Genomic DNA, 25,799 nt, shown 5'->3' on the forward strand with positions numbered 1-25,799 from the left:
TGATTTTATGCTGTTTTCACTGGAGTTACAGAACAGGTAAGAAACGTCTTTACTTCACTGGGAACAGTTTCGATTTTTCTACAACATGTAATTCACCATTAATCCTATCCAGTGAACTTTGTTTTTCACACACTGTTATATTCTACTGAAATAACCTTGATGTAGGACTTACTTTGTCTGTTTCATGTTTCTACCTCACTTTCTTAACAGAGCATAGTTGTGACTGTTCTAGTGTCTGTATCTGCTAACTCTACCATCTGTGCCAGTTAGATTGGGCTCAATTTACTTTTCTTTTCATCAGAGGTCACTTTTTCTCACTTCTTTGCAAATCCGGTCATCTTTGATTAGATACCAGTTGTGAAGTATAACTTGTTGCGTGGTATGCTTCTAGATTCTTACCAATCTTCTTGAGTTTTATTGTGCTGTTTGGAAGTAGTTTTATCCCTCTTGTTAAGCAGGTCTGAGGTAGGGCATAAGCTACAGTTCAGGCAAGAGTTCCCTCAACACACTGAAAAACGTACTGTAAAACATCAAAATGTTGATCAAAGGCCAGGAGCTACTCTTCCTCCCACGGTCCTCTCCCTAGCCTCCCAGTTTCCTCTAACAGGGGATCTTACCAATGCTCTGCCGAACAGTGCAGGGCATCTGCTGACTTCTGAGAGTCTCTCTGAGCAACACTCTCTTCTATGATACCTTGTCTGATACATTCCAGCTTCCTCAGTCTCCCTGCACTCTCATCCCCATCTCAATTCAAGCAGTCCCTTGAGCCATTTCCAGCACACCCTGCCCCTGCTGCAGTTTATGAACTCTCTTTAAGTAACTAGAGATTATTTTTCATCTCTCAAGCAAAACTGTCCTTGTTGTTAATCCCTCGATTTCTGGAAAAACCAGTTTCACATATTTTGTCTTGTTTGCGTTATTTGGAAGGAAGAATAAATCTAGTCTTGTTACTCCATGCTGTCCAGAAGTACCTGTTGGTCACTGGGTTGTAATAGACTAGTATGTCTATTATTAAGACAGCAGTGTTAACAGAGATAGAAGTTTCCTCTGATAACATTCATATCTGGATATTACCATCTCATATTCGATGGTCTTTAAGTTTCAGATCTGTAAGTCTTAGCACTAAAGTAAATAATTTCTTGGTACAGACATTAAATTATAACAGAAAATGTTTTTAACGGATTTAAGGCATTCAATGTTTGAAAGCCTCATTACCTTAAGTTTTATCTCAAGAGGACTAAAACAGAAAACATTTTCCAACATGATATCCAGGTAAAAATCTCAATGGATAACTAGGAACATTTCAATTTAAAAATAAAATCTGCATAGATCATCAGGATCACACTGTATTCTCACCTATCAAACAGGGCCAAAAGTGTGAGTCTGTCAAAATTAATGCCAATCCACAGCTGAGGCAGGATCCAAAAGCGGTAATAGTGTTTAACCTTTTGGGCAGCTTCTTCTGTTTGGCCATAAGTGTTTGCCAAGTCAGGGCTTAGATCAATGTCCTGTTGCTCCAATAAATCTGTATCGATGGTCAACAGTCTATTCAGTCGAATCTGTGGGAGAGAAAGCTGAAAGAAAATCAGTGCTGACGATGAAAGGCTTAAAATATCTTAAATCAAATCATGATTCAAGAACTACGAAATCAACTTGAAGCCTCCCTTGGTTCCTTAATTCTCTACTCCAGTCCAGTGTATAAGCTTTATGATAATAATAAAGAAACTACAGAATACTAAGTAAACAAAGCAAATAACAACAGACTCTTTGGATGGTTTTGTTATGAAAGATGTGAAACCTCAGGATTTTATAACTGCATTGCTGGTGAATCCACTCAAACAATTTTCAATGAATCTTTGATAGCATTTCTTCTCCCTGTTGCATGTATAGTCTTTTCTCAACAATGAATCTCACCTTTAGGTTCATGTCGGAATTTTTCCACTTCTATTTACTCCTCTGATATTTACCATCATTTGTTAATGCTTTCCCAATTTTTTGTTATTGCAGGAAACCACTAATTTCTTTTAGATTTCACTCATCCACTTACCATCATTTTTCCCATCTTCTAAAAGTATTTGAATTGTTTCTGGGGTGTTTGGATTACTGGTTAAGACACCTATCCATTCTGTAACAGGGTAACTGGAGTCCAGTCCCAGCTCCAGCTCCTGACTCCAGTTTCATGCTAACACAGACTCTGGGAATTAGCAGCAAGTGGCACAAGTCAGTGGATTCCTGCCACTTAGGTGAGGACCTAGACTGAGTTCCCGGCTCTTGGCTTTGCCCTGGCCCAGTCCTAGCCATTACAAGCCCCTAGGGAGTGAATCAGCAGATGACAGGTCCCTGCTCTCAAATTAAAAAAAAAATTTTTTTTTAATTGGCACAACTTTAGGCAGCACTTTACCAACTGAAGGCTTCCATGCCACTTGTATGTGAAAACAATAAAAATAATAATCCCACTTCTGCCTTCCTATGGCGTTTCTAAGAATATACAATAGCAAATAAAATGGGGACATCCTTGCTTTTAAAACACTTAACGTGGGTCCAGCACAGTAGCCTAGTGACCAAATCCTTGCCTTGCAAACGCCAGGATCCTATGTTCCAGTTCATATCCCGGCTGCTTCACTTCCCTTCCAGCTACCTGTTTGTGGTCTGGGAAGGCAGTGGAGGACGGCCCAAGGACTTGGAATCCTGTGCCTACATGGGAGACTCAGAGGAAGCTTCTGAATCTGGACTTCAGGATCAGCTCAGCTCTGGCCGTTGTGGCCACTTGCGGAGTGACCCAGCAGATGGAAGATCTCTTTCTCTCTGTAAAAATCTGCCTTTCAAATTAAAAAAAAAATATATATATATATATATCTTAAAAACAAACAAAACCATGTGATGTTAACGTGATGGAGGTGACATCTATGAAACCAGCTTGCCATATGGGTGCTAGTTCTAGTTCCAGCTGCCCCACTTCCTACCCAGCTAATGGCCTGGGAAAGTAGCAGAAGATGACCCAAATGTCTGGGCTCTTGTTATCCACCTGGGAAACCAGATGCAGCTCTGGCACTTGGCTTTGGCTTCAACCAGCCATGGCTGGTTTGGCCATTTGAGTAGTGAACCAGAGGATGGAAGATTATCTCTCTTGCTCACTCTCTCTCTGTCTTTCCATCTCTCTCTAAATCTAATAAATAAATAAATCTTTAAGTCAATGAGTAAATGAAACAAAATACTTAAAATTTGGTTTCCATTTCTATCTCTATTGACAAATTAGTTCTCAGAACAATTTTTTTTTCTCATTAAGGCTTCTAAACTGTGACACGCCTGACTTTTTGCACTAGATAATTCACTGTTAAGGGGCTGGGCTCTCCAATGTAGGACGTTCAGCATTAACCTATACCTTAGATACCAGTAGCATTCCTCCCACTATGACATGCAGAAACTTTCAGATACTGTCATCAAATATCCACATGTTGAAAATCACTGCTTTTTGCCAATTCACAGCTATACCCTGAGAATCATACTCATAATTGCATTTCCAGGAGTAGGCATTTGGTGTAGTGGTTAACATGACATAGAACACCCACTTCCCATATCAACCATATAACCATGCTCCTCAGTCTAGCTTCCTGCTAAAGTGCACCATGAGAAGCATCATCTGATTGCTACAGTAGCTTATTCAGTCTTACACACAGGAGACCTGGACCGAGATATGGCTCCCAGCATTGGCTTGGCCCAATCTTAGCTGTTGTGGTCATTTAAGAATGAACCAGCAGATAGGTTCATTCTTCCAAATAATTTTTTTTAAAGATTTTATTATTATTGGAAAGCCGGATATACAGAGAGGAGGAGAGAGAGAGAGGAGATTTTCCATCCGATGATTCACTCCCCAAGTGACTGCAATGGCCGGTGCTGCGCCGATCCAAAGCCGGGAACCAGGAACCTCTTCTGGGTCTCCCACGTGGGCGCAGGGTCCCAAAGCTTTGGGCCATCCTCAACTGCTTTCCCAGGCCACAAGCAGGGAGCTGGATGGGAAGTGGAGCTGCCAGGATTAGAACCGGCGCCCATATGGGATCCCGGGGCGTTCAAGGCGAGGACTTTAGCCGCTAGGCCATACCGCCGGGCCCCCAAATAATTTTTTAAAACAAATAAATTAATTAAAAATAAATAAATTAAGAAAAAAAAAAACACTTTTAACTTGGGGCCAGTGCTGCAAATGCAGCAGGTAAGGCTCCTGCCTGAGGTGCTGGCATCCCATTTGGGTGCTAGTTCAGGGTCCGGCTGCTCCACTTCCAATCCAACTCTGTTACTATATCCTGGAAAGCAGTGAAACATCATCTAAGTGCTTGGGCCAGGGCATCCAGTAGGAGACTGGAAGAAGTTCCTAGCTCCTGGTTTCAAATTGGAGCTGCTCTGGACATTGCAATTGCTTCAGAAATGAAGCAGCAAATGGAAGATGTGTTCAGTTCTCTCTCTCTGTAGTGCTGCCTTTCAAATCAATCAATCCATCAATCAATCTTTAAAAATCTAACCTAAATAATCAATCTTCAGGAAGCCACTAAAATTAATCATTTTGGCATTAAATTCTTCAATGTGTAACTGATGTATTTCTCATAACAATTTTTATTTGTTTTGTCTTCTTTAGCTTGAACATTTATTTCTTGCTATATGTAGCTGGCTTCTTTTTAATCCCCACTATATTTCTTACAGCATAATCTCTGATAGTAATGCCATTACTAAATTTCCCCCAATAGACAGGTTATGAATAGCTAATAGTCAACAATGACCTATGTCAAAATAAAGTTACAATGAACCTGCAACTAATAAATGACACAACCAAATTATGACATTGGTGAGTAAATAAATCTTTATGTACCTTCAAAATGTATAAAAATGTATAAACATAGTTAATTAAATTTTACGATGTTTTACTTTTGTTTCCTATTAAAGGATTTATAAGAGGAGATCCACTGGGACAGCAAAGCTACTTTCCCGAGTTTTCAACAAAAATGACATGTTTTAACCTCACTGATTCTTCTGATACATATATATTTATATAAAAGTTTAATATGAAAATATATTACAACATAAAAACACAGAAAAACCTACCACATCATGTGGATAAAAGCGAACTGAGGTAGAACTGGATACATGAGAATCCGTGTCACTAAAATAGAACAAGAAAGGCTTTAGGAATTAAAATACAGCTTGTGAAGCAGTAGAAATAAAAATCCTTCAACAATTTAATGATATTTACACTAGTTTCACTTTTCCATAAAACTTCTAGATGCAAAAACAGTGTGCACTGTTAAGGTCTCTTTTCTAACCTCTTCAGCTGGCATCCTGGACAGATTATCTTCTGATGATAGCAGCTCTTGTGGCACAAGGCTCTTGTGAATGTGTTTAAATAACCAGACATAATAAGCCTAAGCTATAATACGGCAGCCTCGGACGTGACAATTCAGTTTTCACATTTAAGTAAACCCTGGATTGCAAAACAAAAGGGTTTACCATATTTATGATGTGAGGAATTGTTCTCAAGTTACACTAAACCCAGAGTATTTGCGTTCCTCCCTTTCCCTACTGTTTTCAACACTGTACAATCAGATAATGCTCCAACTTAAAAATTTGTTGATGAGTACATTCTGAACTAGGTGAAAGGAGCTTAGAGAAAACAATTACTGCTATTATCCTATATTTTCAGCAGTCACCTTGCACCAACTGGACCCTCAAACTTCAAAAGTAAGTAAGTTGTCCGCAGGCTGCAACCCATTAATAAAGAGAAGTCCTAAAATAAGAATCAAATGACGCTTTCCAGGGGAGTACGCTGGCTCATCAACATGGAGTCCAAAGCAGGAACCTTGAACACATGAGGAAGAGTAAAACTGCAGGAAGCAAAACTAATATTTTAAAATGGCAATTTATATGATAAAGATTTCCAAGTTATCTGCTTTTCTTCTAGTTTCCTTATATTTTACAAACGCTGTCCTAACAGGTGTAGAGGAAAAGAAGTAAAATGTGACTTGACACACATTTTAACATATTCCTTAAAACAGAGAAATTTTTCATTAAACACAACAAAAACTTCCAACTAAAATAAATGCTGAGTATTAATAAAGGTATGTGAAAAAAGTCCTTAACAAGAAAATAAATTTTTTTAATTATAGTTAAAAGAAGTAATTAATATGAGTTTGAACTCTATAAGGTAAACCCTTTTTTGATATGCTTTCTTCCATCCTGTAATATAGAAAGAGCACAAAATCTATAATTAAATTTGAAATTGTGCAGACACATACTTTCCTGTTACAATAATTATAGGAAGCTTAAATATTTTTAAACATACATAATAATTTTCATTAATGATGTTTACATTTTTCACAGAATAAATTTCTAGAATAATTCTCTACAATGCAATATGGCAAATTATTAAGTGAAATTTGGTTGATACGTTTTCCAAATATTCATTGCATGAAGACTACAGTTAATAAAAATGCTGTGTACACCTGAAAGTAATTACTAGATTTTAAGTTTTCTTACTATTAAAAAAAGGGATTATTTCAGGAAACAGATGTATCAGTTAAGTCAATTTAGGCATTCTACAACAGATAGAATATTTCAAGATATACTACAGTATACCATGATTATATTAGTCAATTAGAAACATAAAAAATTAAACCTATATATATCCAGGCTTAAGAACTTTAAACACAGCAAAAACATGCAGGTAAACAAAATTTCTAATGCTATCTCACACATACCAGATATTAGATGCTCTTCTTGCTGCTGGTTCAAAATTCACAAGTGACATATCACATCCACCAGTCTCATATAGAGTGGAAGAGAACTTACCTAGCAAAACAAATGATTATTGTAAAAAGTCATTAGGACAGTCAGAAAAATTTCTTCATAATACACTGAATAACATTTCATAATATTTTCCATATTAAAAAAAAACTACATGTTTTTTCTACAGTATTTTAATAACAACGATATTCATGTAATTCAGTCCAAGGTGAACTGAAAAGGAAGGCTAGATGGTAGTATTAAATGATGACATATATATAAAACCAAATCGAAGGTCAAGAATTGCAGTCTCTTTTTTCCCTCCATATTAGCAATCCTTAAATCAGATCATCACGTGAATGAATTCAATGTTCTTAAAAACAACCCAAGTGTAACTGACAGGTGAGTGTGGCCCTTTGCAACACTCCCTATTTGACAAAGCTCAAATAGCAAAACAACAAAACCCGAAGAGGCATTCTGGGGATTTTTTTTTTTTTAAGAAATGAAAATAGAAATAAGAAAGTTCAATGGATTAAATAAACTACAATTATGCTGGCAAAAATTAAACTATAGTATTTAATGAAATTACAGATTGTATACAAGAGCTTTACAAAAACTTTGGAAACAAATCACTGGTGTCAAATATCTCTATCAAACTAATGAAAGGTTTAGAAATTATATCGGTTGCAGATGAATGTAGATGAAAAGATCTCTCAAAATGAAGGTTATAATGTATAATAAGTTTTGTAAATGGAATTTTAAATGCACTCTTCACCTTGAGGAAATACAGAAACCACATCAATGGAAGGGAATATAAATAAAGTATCATGAATTTCTGGAGGGTTACACATGAGGTACAGAACTGTGCAATCAGGTGGGTCTAGTCTAGACTGTTTCATGAGTGTGCGAGTCATTTAAAATTAGCTGAAGCAGTGTGGTTACAAGGCTAAAGAATCTTACAGGACAATTCTAAACCGAAAGATTATTTCTATGTAAAAGACGAGTCCGGGATTACAATCTGAAAAGTATGCAATGTGGATTTTTAAATTTAGATGAACACTTGAAAAAAAAAAAAAAAACGACAAAAGGAGCCCAAAGTGCCATATGTAACTAAGGTTTTACAAAATCATTTCAACCAGCACTTCATTCTTTAAAGGATTAGAAGCACAAAAGACACTTTAACAGATAGGTTTCTCTGAGCACCTGGGCTATAGAACATGCAAAATTTTACTTTAGTACAGTACTTCCTAGAGTGATCTTTTTTAGTGCTCAGTGAGAATAATGCATCCCCGAGAGCAACTAGAAACAAGGCGATCTGTGAAGCGCTCATCTCCTTTGCTGCATTTTTTCAATGGGGAGTTATTTTGCGTATGTGCCAACTAAGACTCTTTTTCCCTCTCTATTTTAATTTTTAACTATGCATTCTAAGCACCCCTATACCAGAAAAATGGTTAGTCAATGAAAATGAAGTGACATCAGTTGTCAATGTATGACTGAATGTTTGAAGTAGTAGCATACGTTACAGAAATTGAAAGTAAAAATATTAAAAACACTAAACTGAAATTCAAAACTTATTTTCAAAATGTCAGTTTTTAATGTTCTGCTCTTTTCTCACATATAGATAATCAGATATTGACCTGCTATCATAATATTAGTAAAAAAAAAAACACTTGATTGGGACCAACTGCACAAATGCGAAACAATATACTCACGCTAAATGACTAAATTACAGTAACAAACAGTAGTTTGGCTGTTGTGTGTGAAACTCAGTAAGAACAGAACGTATAAATTCACTTGTTATTATGTAGTTTGTATTTATTTCAGAAATAAGTTAATTTAGTATTCAAAAGATTTAAATAAGCTTCTACTTTATTATGGGGGTATTAAAACTTCCATGGGATTTTTATTAGTATAAATCCTGGCTTGGTATATTGGAAATAATATGGATATGTAACTAAAATCAACTAAAGATACTGTCCTCATAATTTCCACACATAGCAAAGAATATTGTCATTACATTACCATGTTCAGATGTCTAGTCCTAAGTAAAAATGCCTTGTATCATACAAAAGTGAAATGGGGCATTAAATACATGTAAACTTTAATTAAAACAAAGAACTGGGTTTTTTTTAAGTTTTTCTTAGAGACAGAAATATCTAGCAATTTTATTACCACCTAAGTGTTGAACACCGAATGCTTCCATACAAATTAGTGACTAAGAAGAAATAAAATTTAGGAAATTGAAGGGAGACACAAAACAGGCCAAAGAAAAGGGAGGCTATGGTTTTCAAATGTGGATGACTTTAGCTTTCCTGTTTTCCCTAAGGAAGCTTTTGCCTGGATTTTAAACTATACAACACCTTCACGTTCTGAAAAATACACAGGACACTCACTTGTCAAAACACCACACATAAAGGCTTCATTGTGTATTCCTAACTTAACTATAAAGTAATAATTCGATGTTTCTCTGTTATCCTCTGGGTTTGGCAACAGCACTTCAAACGTATCAAATTTTACTCAGAAAAAAACAGCCTAAAGTTTGAATTAAAAGCTTGGCTTACATTGTAATGTGCTAATATGATGATGCACTAAAGGCAACTTAAAAATAAATCAGACAGAACTAAGTTAATATAGGTATTAGTCTATTCAAGAAAATGGCCAAGAAGTTAAGTTTGAGATGCCCACATCCCAAATCAGAACCCTAGGGCTCAAGTCTTGCCTCTGCTCCAAAATTGATGCCTGCTGATACACACATCCAAAGGTACTTGGGTCTCTGTCACTCACATGGGAAACCTGGATTTGATTTCCATTCTGGCTTTAACTTGGGGTAGCCCAGTGTTGCAAGCAATTACACAATCAACAGATGGGAACTTTGGTTTTCTGTCTCTCAACATATATACACACACACATATAAATAAATCTCAAAAAGATTATCTTAAATGTATATATTTGGCACGTATAGCAATTTTACACAACTGAGACTGAAACCATAACCACGTTTAAGCTTTACAACCAAAGCAAAATATACATTAGTGACACTATTCTAACATTACTCTCCATTTAAAAAAACGTTGTGACAAATTACTATGTCTAATTACTGTAACCTGAGAAAGTAGAAAATCAGGTAAATATCCTGTGCCCAGGAATTTTGATTATAAACTAAGCCACCTCAACATGGTTCAACTCCCAGGACAGGATGAGCCTCTTATGACTTAACAGCAAAAAGAGAAAACAAGTTGGAAGCTAGAATTGTGTTCTTGCGAAGATTATAGCTGCAATGACACAGCATCACTAAAGACAAAAAGAAGCGTTAAATCACCTCACATTTCTGAATTTTGAATATTGAATGACAGTTAAACCATCTACAGAAATTAAATTTGTAAACTATACCAAATCACTTTTTAAAAGGCTGAACATTAAAGAAACGATAACAGGCCAATAGTAAGTGAAGAGAAATACAAAGATAAGTAAAACTGGATAAACGTTGAAGACCACAAGATAATGATTTAAAAACTACAGAGCATGTGGCTGAAACCATGGATTGTGCAGAAAGCAGATTCTAAATGAGCACTGGCAAAATGCTGCTGAGACACATGAGTGGAATTCCTACCAAATAAATTCCTAACCACACAGCACAAAGCACATCAAAAACTTTCAGAATATCATGCAGCAAAGAAAGCCCTATCATGTTCCTGATGCCACTCATTTTCTAACGATAGATACTCATCTTGGAAGGAGGTGATTTCTAGAAGGATAGATCGTCTACAGGGCTTGTTATAATCCTCCAGGTGTGAACAAGAGGAGATCTCCTAAATTTCTTGGTTAATCATTTTTTTTTTCTGAACTCTAAGCCCCCTCAGTGTGCTTCAACCTCAGACCTCACATGTCTTGATTTCTCATTTTTCTAGTATTAATCTTAGCGCTACAAAAGCAAAGGAGATACAGGACGGCAAATTAATCAAGCAGCTTTCAGTCAACTATTGGAGGACCACAGACATCTTTATGACTAAGTAAAACGCTTAAATGCTAAGTGCACTAGGGGCCTCTTTTCTGAAAGTGATGTTTTTTTTTTTTTTTTTTTTGCTAACAATGCTATCTCATGAATACATCAGAGTTCTAAGAGAACAGGCCTTAGAGATCCGTTCTCATCTCTCTGATAGTGTTCCATTATTACCATGAGTGGCAACCCTGAGTTTTCTGAGGAAACAGTGTTTTCAGGAATGACTCACCACATTATAGCTTACATTATTAATGGACCTTTTTCTTCCTAGATTAGGAGTCTGCATATGTTTTCTGTGAAGAGCTAGATAATACATATTTTTAGCCTTATGTATTAGATAGTATTTGCAGCAATAATTCAAGTTTGCCATTACCGGCTGTCATACAGACTCCACAGCCTGTAAGTCACCATGTGAGTAGGTACAAGCCAACGAGAGGAATGGTTGTCTGGTTTTTAGCCCCTTTCCTTTTCTGTTGGTAAGGAAGTAACAACTATAGCTATTGTCACCTTGCACCAGGTTGAGAAGCCATATGTGAAGGACAACACAGGCAATCCATCTGCTTAGAAATGACTGCCATTAGACAATCACAAGAGAAACATAAACACTTCTGCTAGCCACTGATTGGCTAGGGCTGGGGCCAGGAGTCCCCTGCACCAAAGAATCTAATATATGCAAGTACCAACCAACTCGGAATCTTAAGAATGTTTAAGTGCTGGAAAACAATCTAGCCTAGGGTTTCAAGATATTTTTTGTATTATTAACAAGAGACAAAATATCTCAACTAGTCCTTGTCATTTTCTGCAAAATTTCTAAACTGGTCAAGGCACCTAAACCTGTCTGAAATAATATTCTAGCTTAAACAATAAAATTACAAACTTCTGAGCATTACCCAGTTAGTGCATGAGACAAATTTTATCTACATTTATTTTAAACTTATACTTGTAGGAATAAAACACACATTCACAAATACTGCTGAAGAATTAAACACTGGTATAAACTCTCCACACAGCAATTAGCATGAATGCACATCAAAGTCCCAGGAATGTTTATTTCTCTTGACTAACAATTCAATTTCACCAGTTACCCCGAGTAACTTATTAAATAAATCATGAACTAATATTTTATTAATAATCATAATGATTGTTTCAGTAACTAACAACCTTCCTATTGGTAGGCACTGTTCTGTCTGCTTTGCTTTTTATTGATATAAACTTCACGAAAAGCCTTTAAGCCAGGTCTTCTTATCGCTGCCCTTTGACAAATGAGGAAACAGAAGAGCTGGGAGAGAAGATGACTTTCCACAAGTCTGGCTCTGCAATTTACCTTTCATGTCAATCAAAATATGCGGCCACATAGAAACGAGTAGAAGAACAGTTAATAACATGGATAAACACAGCACGCTAAGTGAAAAAAGCTAACAAACACACAGTAGCACAAAAGACACACAATAAGATCTCAATTCTATTTCAGAAAAGTATTACATGAGCACATTGAAAAAGACTGGAAGGAAAAATTACAAAACATCAACAGCGAATCACCCCGAGTGATGAGACACAGAAGACCTTAACTTACTATGTGGTTACTATTTGTAAACTGTATTTCTGTGACAAGCATAGAAAAACAGTACATTTTAATTTATCTAAAGTATAAGGGGAATGAATACATGTCACAAATATTTTAACACTCTTCCTTCTAGAAATAATGATTCATTTTTCAAAATAGATTCAATTAAATAAACACTCTGTTTTCATTTATATATTGTATTTTATGTTGCTCCTCCCCTCACAGAATTTAGTAACAATAATGAGTAAGGACAAGGTGTTTGCAAAAATAAGTAGTTTTTTGGTCAGATGAATGAACGTGACATAAAATAACATGAAGAACTGAAGTATAAATTCCAAGGTCTGTTTTATCCCTGAACTCCACATTTATAATTAGCAAAAGTACATATACCATAGTCCATAATGCTAGATTGGTACACATAATCTTTCTTAAATATCAAACTTTATTTGAGCAAAATCTTGCAGGTTAAAATGAACCATCCGAGTCTTGACTTTTTAAACTAAAAAATTAAAAAGTCCCAATTATGCTTCTGCTTTAATAATGCATAGCTGCTACAAAATGCTTAACAATAAGGTGCTGTCAAATTTCCTTTAACTTCTCCCTGAACTGACTAAATATTCAAGGTTATAATCTCTAAGGTAATGCAGATTACCTCAAAGGACAACCTCTTTACTAATTCTTACACAGAAACAAAAGAAAGCCTTAGGAAAATTAATCCAAGCACCACTTTTTTAAACTTATGTTTTTATCTTCTAATTTTGTTTTCCCTAGTGGGGTAGGAAATCTCTATATCTGATTAAATTTACAAAGACTTGAATTAATGAGAGAAACTCTGCCTTGAGATCATACACTTTATATTTGTTTTGATAAATTCAGAATTCCTATACTCACTTCTTATTTAAAACACTATTTTTTCACACAAAGATGAGGAAAAGTTTATCCTCATTACTAAGCAGTACTAATTTTAATCATGGGAAAAAATTATCTCACTTCAGAAATTTCTTTTGAGATGTGTTGTTAATATTAAGAGTATTAATTATCAACTACAATGGGATAGTTCACCATTACATACGTTTTCCCATATTAATTTTTAAAGGAAATTAATATAATAAAAAAGCTCATTTTCAGATCTTTTTTGGCGAACTTGTACATAACAAGGATGCACTTTGCATTGCTGACTTTTCGATCTGGCCACATTTAACAACCGAAGGTGACAAATCAGCCATCAGAAGACAGTTAAATCCAGATTTAACTAGTAAAATCCAGATGTCAAGAGAATATCCTGAATATCCATCAGCAGATTTTAAAGTCACCTGCAATCAAGACTTTTATCTTCAGCTACAGAGACAGAAAACTGGTTTACTGCCCAAACAGCAGCTGCTGTGGGGCTGCACCATGCTGGAGCCAGGAACCTAAAACTCAATCCAGGCCTATCTCCATGGATGGTAGGAACCCGAGTATGCAGGACATCTGCCACTGCATTCCCAGATACATTAACAGGGAGCTGGGTGGGAAGTGGAGCACCAGAACTCAAGCCAGCACCCAAATGGGATGTGCGTGTCACGGGGTGGCAGCTTAAAAGGCTACACCATAACTTCAGGAACCCTAACCACCATGTGTTTTAATGGTAGAAAACATCTCAAATGATCATTTTCAAATTTCTGCAAGATTTGCTAAAGGATCACTTTCATCAAGGTACACATCTTTATATATATTAAAACTTCTCTTTAAGGATTTTACAAAATGGAAGAGAGCAGAAAGCATGCAGGTTTTATTAAGCATAATCTGGGCACCTTATACCACAGATCTTACCAGTTAAAGAACCAAAAGCATTAAAATTTTTAAAAGCAGGAACAATTATAACATGCATAATCACAGCACAACGAGTAAATGTTTGCAAGCAACTGCTTCTGATTACCAATTATATTTACTTAAATCATTATCAATCTATAGTCTGAACAAAAGAAAGCCAAACTACAGAGAAAAAAACAAAGTAGTATAAAATATTGTCCTTAAATAATGTATAAAGCAGGTATTTAAGTAGAAACATATTACTGGGCTTTTAAAATGATACAGTGTCTAAGAATTACTTAATAATTAATGTATATATTTATAGATACACCAAAAATATATATTGTATATGGTTGTTTGATATTAGTATGAAGCTGCATTTAGAATTATGCTAAATCTTACCATAAAGTAGTGGACATGATCATAAAACAGAATACCCTACAGAAAGATCAATTTTGCTTTCCCATAAAGTTTACGCAAAACCACTTTTCAAAAAAACCGATTTTCCCTTGGGCCTGGCATGATTGCCTAGTGGCTAAATCTTTGCCTTGCATATGGTGGGATCCAATATGGGCACTAGTTCATATGCCAGCTGCTCTACTTCCCAACCAGCTCCCTAATGGTGGCTGCGAAGGAGTCAAGGACAGCCCAAGCCTTGGGACCCTGCACCCACGAGAGAGACTTAGAAGAAGCTCCTGGCTTCTGGCTTTAGATCAGCTCAGCTCCAGCCATTGCAACCACTTGGGGAGTGAACAAGTGGATGAAAGATCTTTCCCTCTGTCTCTCCTTCTTTCTGCATTTCTAACTTTCCAATAAAAAAAAATAAATCCTGGCCCGGCGGCGTGGCCTAGCGGCTAAAGTCCTCGCCTTGAAAGCCCCGGGATCCCATAAGGATGCCAGTTCTAATCCCGGAAGCTCCACTTCCCATCCAGCTCCCTGCTTGTGGCCTGGGAAAGCAGTTGAGGACGGCCCAATGCATTGGGACCCTGCACCCGCGTGGGAGACCCGGAGGAGGTTCCAGGTTCCCGGCTTCGGATGGGAGCGTACCGGCCCATTGCGGCTCACTTGGGGAGTGAAACATCGGATGGAAGATCTTCCTCTCTGTCTCTCCTCCTCTGTGCATATCTGGCTCTAATAAAATGAGTAAATCTTTAAAAAATAAAAAAATAAATAAATCTTTTAAAAAATCAATTTTGTCACATGACTGATGCCTGGCAATAATGGAAATAGTCAAAACATTCTGAGTATACTGAAGTATCAACATTTACTAACATTTTACTTTACTTACTTTGAGACACTCAAAAGGAAATGTAAAATAAACAATAGACAGAAACAGAAATGGAAAAAGCAAATAGCAAATTTTCCTTACATACAAGGCAAATTCCATAACAAGTGTTCCTAAGTACAGTTCTATAAAAAAATTATCCCAAGAACTGTAATCAGGGCTACTCATTATTTCCTACATTAATGCTTTATCACCAAGATTACATATGGCCTGCATACCAAGTTCATCGTGCAAACTGCTACCGCCTACAGTAGATGCATTGTCATGTGATGCTTCTAAGTGGACACTCCCATTTCTCACCAGCAAGGAGGCACTAGCACTGAGCACTGCAGCCTGGGAAGGGGGACGGGACTGGACTTTGACCTGGGCTGTGGACTGCTGGCTTTGCTGACCATCTTGAAGGCTAGGAAAAAACATGGAGTGGGAAGACATTACAGGAAAGAAAAGAAAAAACAATAGCTAGAATGAACACAATACAGAAAACCAATTCAAAAAGACGCTTTTCAACAATAGCCTAGGAAAGAGCCAACAACTTAGTAAAATATCCAGATTCAACTCATACCTCCTGGTCCCTACAAATCAAACGTGTAGTGCCAAAAGCAATAAAGAATTACTGTACATGTGAATGAGCTAATCTGTGATCTTTTTTTTCACCTAAATCTATCAAATTCTAAGGTAAAGAAAAAGAAAGCAGCAAAGAATCGCAAGTACATCAAATATGAAACTACTTCAGAAAGTTCACAGAAAAGGTATATTATCTTAGTTCTACTCTGCAAACTTCTTGAAGTCCTCACATGTGTGGGTTGTAGCTCATCACCAACAAACACTAATTTTCATGTAAAAAAAAAAAAAGTACTTTCATTTAGAATCTTGTAATAATCCAGAATCAACTTTTCAGACTCAAATTCACAATCAAACCAAGTTCCATACACTTGAAAATTAAGGAATATTAAATGGAACCAAGATTTTCAATTTTGAATAGAGAGAAAATCATACACAAGTGTAAGACAAGCCGCAGTGATTGATTCAACCAAATAAAATATTGTCACTGAGATGTTCAAAGAAGCAGAATAACAGGTTGAGCATCCCTGATATGAGAACCCAGAATGTTTCAAACCTAACATGATACCACAAGTGGGAAATTCCACAACCAACCACACAGGACTAAAGATATCGAAGACAATTGCCTTGAGGTCATGCATACACGGTGTACATGAAGCACAGGTGAATGGTGTTTAACTTGAATCCCAGGCCCAAGATATTTCACTATGTATGTGCAAATACTCCAAAATCCAAAACACTCCTGGTTCCAAGTCTTTCTGTACAGGATATTCAACCTGCAATATCAAGTGTTATTATAAAGATTCTGCATGTTTCAGAAAGACGCTCGCATGCTTTATATAAATATTGTTATTTTTTTTAACAAATTTTATTTTCCTGCCAATACATACAACAATTTCAATAGCAAGGGTTCCTCATTTGCAAAAATCTTAAAAGTGATTTAGACACCACCAATTTCTCAGAGGACCCTAGTTCTCTATAAATTTTATAAAACTTCAGAAACACCTAGAGGCTGGCATTGTAGTACTGTGGGTTTGGCAATTGCTTCCAACACCGACATCCTGCATTAGAGTGCCAGTTCAAGCCGGAGTTGCTGTGTTTCCAATCCAGCTTCCAGCTACTAAACCTGGATAAGCAGCAGAAGACAGCCCAACGATGTAGACCCCTGCCACACATGTGGGAGATGGGGTGGAGTTCCTGGCTCTTAGCACTGGCTGGGCCAAGATCTGGCTGTTGTGGTCATTTGGGGAGTTAACCAGTGGTTGGACCTCTATCTACATCACTCCTTCAAATAAATAAATAAAATAGTTTTAAATCCAGTACAATATTATCATAAATTGATTTTTTATTTTTAAAAATAATTTAGATAATTAAAAAATTGTACCATTGCTTACTCATTTTATATTTTTAGGTATTTATTTATTTAAAATACTGAGCTTTAGCACTCACAGCAATGCTTTAACAAATTTGAATTGATCAAATTCATAAGATAATTTTGACTACAATTATTACACATCACTTGGTACATGGTATACATATAGAACGTGCATGCAATGCACTTCTGCATTCTGTCCATCAAAATTAACTGTGAACCATGTCAGAATGCTATCCAAGCTATTTGGTGCGGTGAGTTAAGCCACTGTCTCAGAGGTCTGCATCCTTGTCGTGGTGCTGGTCTAAGTCCTGGCTCCCTGCTGCCATGCCTAGGGAGGCTCAAGTACTTGGGCTCCCAACCTCCTTTTGAGAGCATCAAAAAAGAAGTTCTAGGCTCCTGGTTTCACCCTGAGCCTGCTCTGGATGTTCCAAGTACTGGGGGGATCTCTCTTTCTCTGTCCTTCTACCTTTCAAATTAAAAAGAAAAATTAAGCAAAAATAATAGAAATTATTTTGTTTCAAACAAAAATAGAATGCTTCTTACTCAGTTACTTAATCATTTTTCCTGTGTAACTATTCTCTCTAATCCTTTGAATTCACTGTAATGCATTCTCTGGTACTTACAAAACAAATGCATCTACCTTGACGACTGAAATAAAAGGCTAAGCAGAAAATACTGTGCATATTCCTTAAGCCTCTGGTTATGACAGTAACAGCCTGAGTTAGCAGCTTTGTATCTGAACTAGTTAAAATTTTTAGCTCCTCAGTCCCACTAACCAAATTTCAAATGTTCAATAACCACATAATGCAGCTAGCTTGCTCAACGGTTGCCAAAGTCAGCAATAGCTCGCAGTTGGTGTCTACTATAGGAAGGCATACGATGGAATATTTCCACAATCACAGAAAGTTCTGCTAAACAGTATTACCATGAACATCCATCCAGTAAGCTTCTATTAGAGACACTGAAAGGTACATGTTCTATGCAGAGGCCACAATATGCAAAAAACATATCAAGTCTGCAAAGTGTCAACTCTTACTGGCATTACTTCTTTAAGCTGTAACTTTAAAAGTACTTAATAACCTGCTTAGGCTAGATGTAAAATAGATATACAATTATGCTCTTCGGTTTTAACATGTAAGTTTTTATACTCCATACACATATTAATTAATCAATTACTCCTCCCCAGAAGGTATCTAAATTTACCAGCAAATCTTATCAAAATGAACGGATTTTACATAACCAAAAATAGGGAAAAAACAATGTTTGAATACTATGCCCTGGCAGACTCAGAAAGTAGGATTTTATAGGACATGATATTCAAAGATGTTTACATCAATTTTTCCATGTAGCGTCATAAACAAAGACATTATGTGGCAGTCAGATGCACTTTAATGTGGGCATAGTTTAGAATGCACCAACTTCAAAATGAAGGTCCACAAGCTATTCATATATACAAACCGAAAAAGGTTCACAAAATACTGTGCCAGGGTGGGCATAGGGGTGTGGCTGGGTGAGCCTGCTGCTTTGGACTCCTCATGCCACAGCAGAATGCCATGTCTGAGTCCTGGCTCCTGCGCTTCCAATCCAGCTTCCTGCTAATACACCTGGGAAGCAGCCCTAGCTGTGACAGGCATTTAAGAAGTGAGACAGCCTCCTTTCTCTGCTATTCTGCCTTGCAAATTAACAATCTTAGAAAGAGAAATGAAAAATATGTATCAGGTTAAAAAATATTAACTTCAGGATAAAGAAATTGACCAAAATAGACATTGGCCAAAATCTATGTGCTTGTAAGCATTATATGTTTTCAAACATCAAAAGCTAGAGAAGAAATATCTACATTCTTGAAATCCTTCAATAAAAAATTTTAAAAGCCTGTTTGTATGAATTGTTGGGAAACATACCAGGATGTTTAAGCTACTACTGATTGGTACAAAATAAATTTTTCTTACTGATCCAATTATATGTCAAAACTATCAGTTTGAAAAAGATATTTTCTAACACATCAAAATGACAGCTACAAATTTAGGTGTGAAAGTAATCCCAGCTACAGCTAGCATCACTGACCTACAAGCACACTGCTCAGATTACAGAAAAACAATTGTTCTGAGGCTTCACCCTTCTCTGTGGCAATTCACATGTGGCTTCACACTATTATTTTTCTGTGTCTTTCCAAAGTATCAACTCTGCAAGTATGACAGTCTTCCCGTGAGCAACCAGATTCCAGAAGACAGTGTCCTGAACATATTCCAATGACCAAGATTTACTAGATTCTTTCCTGAGTGTCATAAAGTTATCCCTTTTTCTCTTCTCAAAGTACACTGGTAATTTCTAATAAAACGAACTAGAATTGAAAAGGCAGCACATTTAGGTTGATAAATACAGGCTTTCAAGCTTTCAATAATGATTTACGAAATTTTAAAATATTTTGCTATTAATGCTACTAAATAGGAAGAATTAGCTACAGTCCTCTAAATCTACCTATAAGGCTACCTAAATAACAATTTTCTAAAAGTTCTGAAATAATTTTTCTAATAAGTAATATAAAAACACATGACAACTTTTCTTTATAAGAAATTGAAGATTACTTCCAACCCTTGAAAACATGTATTCACCAACTTATTTCTGAAAAGCCATTTACTTAAACTATTCATTAAAGTTTAATATGAGTTACATTAGTTCCCTTTGAGGTTTTGCTTTCAGGTCCTTTCATTTCAATTACCAAAGAGCAATCATGGTCTGAAATAAAAAATTTCAGATACAAACATTTTTAGGATTTTTTAGTTACTTGTATTATGATATATCATTATACTTTACTATTAACCCACTTATTACACATAATTTAATAGTTAAGATTCTTCACGAGTATAAATGTACTGTGCAGGAAAAAAAAGCCTAACACACAGAAGCTTCAGTGTCATTTGCTTGGCATGGTAGGACTCCTGCAGATTTTACTAGATAAAATCTAGTAACTGCACAATACTTGTATAAGAACTGTAATGGAAGTATTTCTCTATTTTATCTCATTTGAAAAAATGTCCAAAAGTGAAATAACTATTTAATCCTACATCTATTTAAACATGATATTATTCTGTAACTCACACTGGGAAATAACATTAATATACTTTACCTGAATATATTACAACTACAAAGGATGATTTTATAAACCGCTATTTTTCCTAATCCTTCAGATTTTATTTTACTTCATATGTGATAAGGTCACTTTGAGATATTTATAATTTTTATATTGGAGATACCCAAAAACAATATGGTTCTACTGTAACACTGCTTTCCAAAAATTCTAATGTGAACCTTAGTAAGTTTTTATAACCACATCTGTACTTGAATAACAATGTATTCAAATCCCTCTGAAAATGGGAAAATTCTATGTGACCTGCTGGAGTTAAAACACTGCTTTTTAACATTCCACCAGACAGAGAAACAAAACTGTCCTGTCTATCATTGTTTGGTGAGTGGGGTCCTACAGGCTTATTTGAGGCAAGGACTAAAAAGATTTTAAAGGACTAAAAAGAGAAGGTTAAAAAATGTTACAACCTCAGATTTCCAAAATAAATAATAAAGTGTTTAAATACCAACACAGAGTTAAGAAAGCTTAGCTATAGCAAGTATTAGTTAAGTGAAGAAAAAAACGGAAAAAATAAAATGCTGAGTTCTTTCTGCATGCTGAAACTAAATCCCAAATAAAAAAAAGAGTACTTCAAACAGGAAGGTAAAGGAGTAAAAAAGAATAGAAAAGGCTGCACAAAAGCAAGGTACTCAGAAAAGTTCTCCAAATGTTTCATTTAAGTTGGCGGCTTTCCATTTACAATTGTAAATATTGGCTTAGCTAATCCATACTTATTTATATCAAATTTCCTTTTAAAGGATTCATTAGGAAAGTTCCTGATTGTAACATAAACTACAGAAAAAAATAACCAAGTCCTGAATGTCAGGGGAATATAAAGTATTCATTTACAAAAATGAGGACTTAACAGCAGTCATTCATCAGATGCTTTAGCAGGGAAATGCATTTTATTACGATGCTATTGGGCACAAAGACCGACCAAAGTATGTGGTGTCATGCACTGTGGGGTGTGAGGAAGCCCCAGCTATTCTCGCCAGCAGTCCTCAGCCTCAGGCTAACGCACCTGAGAAGGAGCAGCTGGGATGCCCGAGCTCTGGAGGGAGGCTGCTGGCTTTAACCTAGCCCAGCCCTGACGGTTCTGAAAATCTGGAGAATGAACCAGTGGACTGAAGATCAGCCTCCCAATCTCGGCCTCAACCCCCAACTCCTCACCTCCCACTCTCCCTGCTACCGAACCTTTAACAAATAAATCGTTTTTTTACATCCGTATTTGTATTTTTTAAGTCTTCTGAATAGATTTTTACATTTCAAATTTGAGATATATTTTCATTAGTCTGATACAATTAATAATACTGAATTTTTAGTGGCGATTAATCCACAATGTAAATAAATGGGTGTTTTTTTACCTATGAATATAATAAAATTTCAAAATGTTTAGCACATTGTAAAGGCTGAGAACTTCACCAGAGATTATATGACTAAACATATAATTTACAATACATATATTTACAATGTGCATATTTGACTATGACCATATTTCATGATCATATTTCATGTAAAATAACATTCAACCTTGTATCATTTTTAAGCTTTTGTTAACAGTTAAACAAAGATATTAAGCTTTTAGGTAATAAAAAACAAATCACTTTTTAGTGAAACAAATCAAATTGCCTTATCTGGCTGAGGCCAGTATCTATTATTCCACAACAGCTCACTGTTCGGTCTCATATTTCTTTAACAGCTTCAGAAAAGACACTGTACTATTCCTATTACTTGGATTAGATCAAGAGAAAAGTAATATAAGGTCTACTACTTACATTCTCTAACTATCCTAAAGTGATCTTGTAATTAAAAACTGATTAAGCCAATGTAATCATTTTGTTTAGTACAACATAAGGCATGCAAAATGCAACAGTCTCATTCATGGTTACATGCAAAGAAAGTCCGCAAGAGATAAAAAGCACAGAGAGAAACAGAAAAGCAAACTCCAAATGCTCTCTTGGGTCACAGGTTATCAGGTCTTTTACATGCATGCTATACTTGGTGGAATTTCAAAATATCATACCTTAGGGGTGATCCGATGAGCAAGGTGGGAGGGGTAGGGTTACTGCCTGCATTGTGCCGGCGCCGCACTGCCTGGCGCCTAAATGTGCTGCGTTCACGGCGAAATGACACCGCCTCCTCGCTGGCCTGTGCTGCTGCATCAAGACAGACTCATGTCAAATAGGAGTCCAGGTCAGAGATGTACAAAGCAGCTGAGCCTATCTTTCCCTTGATGTCTCACCCTAAAGGGCACCAGGAACTTGTCTAATTACTCCACACTGCTTCCTGCTCTGTACTGTTAATCCATCACATCAGAGAACACACAGAAGGTATGTGTCATTCAAAGATCATTATTTTCTGAAAAGTGTTTTTGGTGCTGGTGCACTGTCTTCTCTTCACCCTCAATTTTAATACTTCTGTTACTTCGTATCTTTTCCTGAAAGCTTGTTTATTGTTATCTCATATTCCTCTAGATCCCTTAAATTACGTCAGCCTTAAAAATGGAGTATTTGTTAGTTTATACTAACAGGAATGGGGCATTAATTTTTCACTCTAAGAAGAGTAAAAGCATTGAAAACAGTATAGATATTCTTTGACTTACACAGGGGTTGTGTCCTAATGAATTTGTCGTAAGTTAGAAACCTCCTAAGTCAAAGGCCCATTTAATAGCCCCAAACCACAGGACTTGGCAGCCTACCTCCACAGCACACTACAGAGCCTTGGCTGTTTTGCCTCAGGAGCACAGGGCTAACTCAGAGTTTTTCCTGATTTTACTGCTAATTCAGGAAAAGACTCAAATTCACAATTCAAGGCATGGTTCTGAGCATATATCATTTCCCCACCATCCTAGAACAGAAAACTGAGAGTCAGACACTTGTGTAGTTGGGGATATTTTGTACTTTACAGCCAATGCCAAGAAGCTGGCAGTATGTTTACCTCACAACACTCTGTGTTGTAATTTTGGCAGCACTAAATGAAATCACCAATTCCAAAGCTGCACCCTTAATCTGCTAAAAGTCTGTGATAGTATGAATATATCTTAACCGTAAGGTATTTCAGTCATCATTAAACTTCACTCAACTCTATCTCCCCAGGCCTAACCACCTCAATATTAAACGCATGTAGTGATAAAGTATCAGATACAGAAACTCCTGATGTAATCTGAAAGCAATAATATACCAACTAAAATTACAATAAAATCATAACAATGTCACAGAATTATACATTTTTAAAAATCACTCTAATCATCTAACCACACACTTAATTTGTAAAGTAAAATGAAATATGATTGCCATATATCCAAATATAGAACAATCCTTGTTTCCTAGTCATCTAAATATCCTGAGAATCAGTTTAATTTTGAGAAAGGATATTTTGATGGTAAACATAAACAAAAACAAAACAAGTTAGTACAAAGGCATTCTTTCCAAACATGAATACTTCCCTTAAATATGAGATAAAAGTACATAAAAGCTCATGTATATAAAAAGCATATCTTATAAAAACAACTGACATTGATTAAATTTGGTCACCAAGAACTGTTGTCCAATGTGGCAGCCACCAGATGTTTGTGACTATTAAGCTTGAATTAATTAAAATCAAATAAAGTTAAAAATTCTTCAAATTCGTGATATGTCAAGTGCTAAGCAGCTACACTTGTAATTGGTGGCTACCATCATCAAACAGTACAGATATAAAATATTACCAACACCACAGAAAGTTGCATTGGTCAGTGCTGGCCTACAATGTCCAGGCTGTATATTTTGTTCTGCCATTCCACAAGACAGTTACCAACTCCTGATAATCATGACCCCAAAGAAAGGAAAACAGATTGAAATCATCACAAAGGAGAAAACATATGCAGTCACAGAATAAAGGAACAAACAAGGAGAAAGCAAGTGAGCTGAGGGAAGAAACGGAAAGTAAGAGTAACTGGTATACCCAGGAAGGCATCTAAGACATCACTAAGCCAGGCTGGGGAACTTAAACCATCGTTTAAAAAATTCCAATTCAGACAACCTTCACAACGCGATTTCTATTCTGTGGTTTCAACCACCTATGGTCCTATGAGTTACACACCATTATTTACAACAAGCTGTCAGGTCAATTAATAGGTCAATCCAGCAGCAGTAAAAAACTTTCTAACATTCTCTCTAGTTCAGCTGTAGTTTAGTTTCACTGTAGACACTGCTTCAACCAGAAGAGAGAGTAAATGTACCCAGACATCATTTACAGGAAATAATTAGATAATTTAATTGATAGAATATACCAAAATTATTCAGAAAGATATTAAAGATAAATTAGATGAAGATAAAATTGGATAAATTAGGTAATTTAATTCACAGAATATACCAAAATTACTCAGAAAGATATAGAAAAAAAGCAATTTGTGATGAACAGCTCCTGAGACTAAAGAGGAAAGAAAATAGGGGATAGTTTTAATAGCTTCTTCTAGTTAAGACTTATTGGTATTAATTGTAAGTAAAAGCTAATTGCTCCATAGTTCTGAGACAAAGCAACAAACTGTAGTAACTATTTCTAGCCAAAACATTCTCTGGCTTTTTCAGTAAACTATCTTTTCTTTTTGCTCCAGTAAGACACCACTGACATCCGGCCATCTGCAGAACAGCTATGGATTATCTTACTCCTTCCCTTAGTCTTGGAAATGTATCAAGATGAAAGCTGAGGAATTCATTGAACAATGTATTGAAGTGGAGCTATAAAAACTGCCTATAGTGTCCTTTGCAATAATCAGGATATAAGTATCTTTAAGAATTTTCAAAGTGTTCACCATAGCAAATGCTTTATGAGAAGGCAGATTCACACATTCTCTTGAAAACGCAATGCCAAGTAAGTCTGCCCAGGGCCCCAGGGCACGGGCCACTTTCTCCAGCAGAGGTCTAGCTCAGGCAGACCCAAGGGAGCAGAATCTCTCCAGTTTAAAATAATTTGCTGTAAGCATATACAGTCACCTAAGTTATACTTGAAGAAAATTCACGACAGCAATTCAGTTACAATGAACTTTTTGAACAGTTTAACCTTAGAGAAAGAAAAAAAAATTAAGCTAGAAAACAGAAAATAGTTTGAGACTAGTTTTGAAGACATCGTTATACTGAAAAACCAGTATTTTCTAGCAAAGAATGGCGTTAAAGATCGAGAATATAAAATACAAGCAATGCAAACCTGGCATTCTAGCTACTATTTAATTATACTATGTGTAGGTAAAGGACTAAAAACATTCCTATGATTCAGCGATTAAAACTGTGAATAAAGGCCAAGATGTGGTACAGTGCCTTAAGTGTCCACCTGTGACACCAGCATGCCAAACAGGAA

The 25,799-nt window shown here is 36.1% G+C and overlaps 1 protein-coding gene across 5 annotated transcripts in view; it reads right to left on the minus strand.

The window, feature by feature from the left end:
- The window catches only part of PCNX1 (pecanex 1), a 152,115-nt gene that overhangs the window by 64,348 nt on the left and 61,968 nt on the right, over window positions 1-25,799 (minus strand). The window contains exons 7-11 of one of the 5 annotated variants that reach the window (XM_058655454.1): window positions 22,489-22,618; window positions 15,624-15,808; window positions 6,741-6,831; window positions 5,092-5,149; window positions 1,357-1,574 (exon numbers count right to left, since the gene is read on the minus strand). In XM_058655454.1, coding sequence (XP_058511437.1) covers window positions 1,357-1,574; window positions 5,092-5,149; window positions 6,741-6,831; window positions 15,624-15,808; window positions 22,489-22,618 — 682 coding nt within the window. Of the gene's footprint in view, window positions 1-1,356; window positions 1,575-5,091; window positions 5,150-6,740; window positions 6,832-15,623; window positions 15,809-22,488; window positions 22,622-25,799 lie in introns of all 5 variants that reach the window. The other 4 variants (XM_058655455.1, XM_004584431.2, XM_004584432.2 and 1 more) reach the window with 4 other exon arrangements.

This window comes from Ochotona princeps, chromosome 26, assembly GCF_030435755.1.
Source record: "Ochotona princeps isolate mOchPri1 chromosome 26, mOchPri1.hap1, whole genome shotgun sequence".
NCBI lineage: Eukaryota > Metazoa > Chordata > Mammalia > Lagomorpha > Ochotonidae > Ochotona > Ochotona princeps.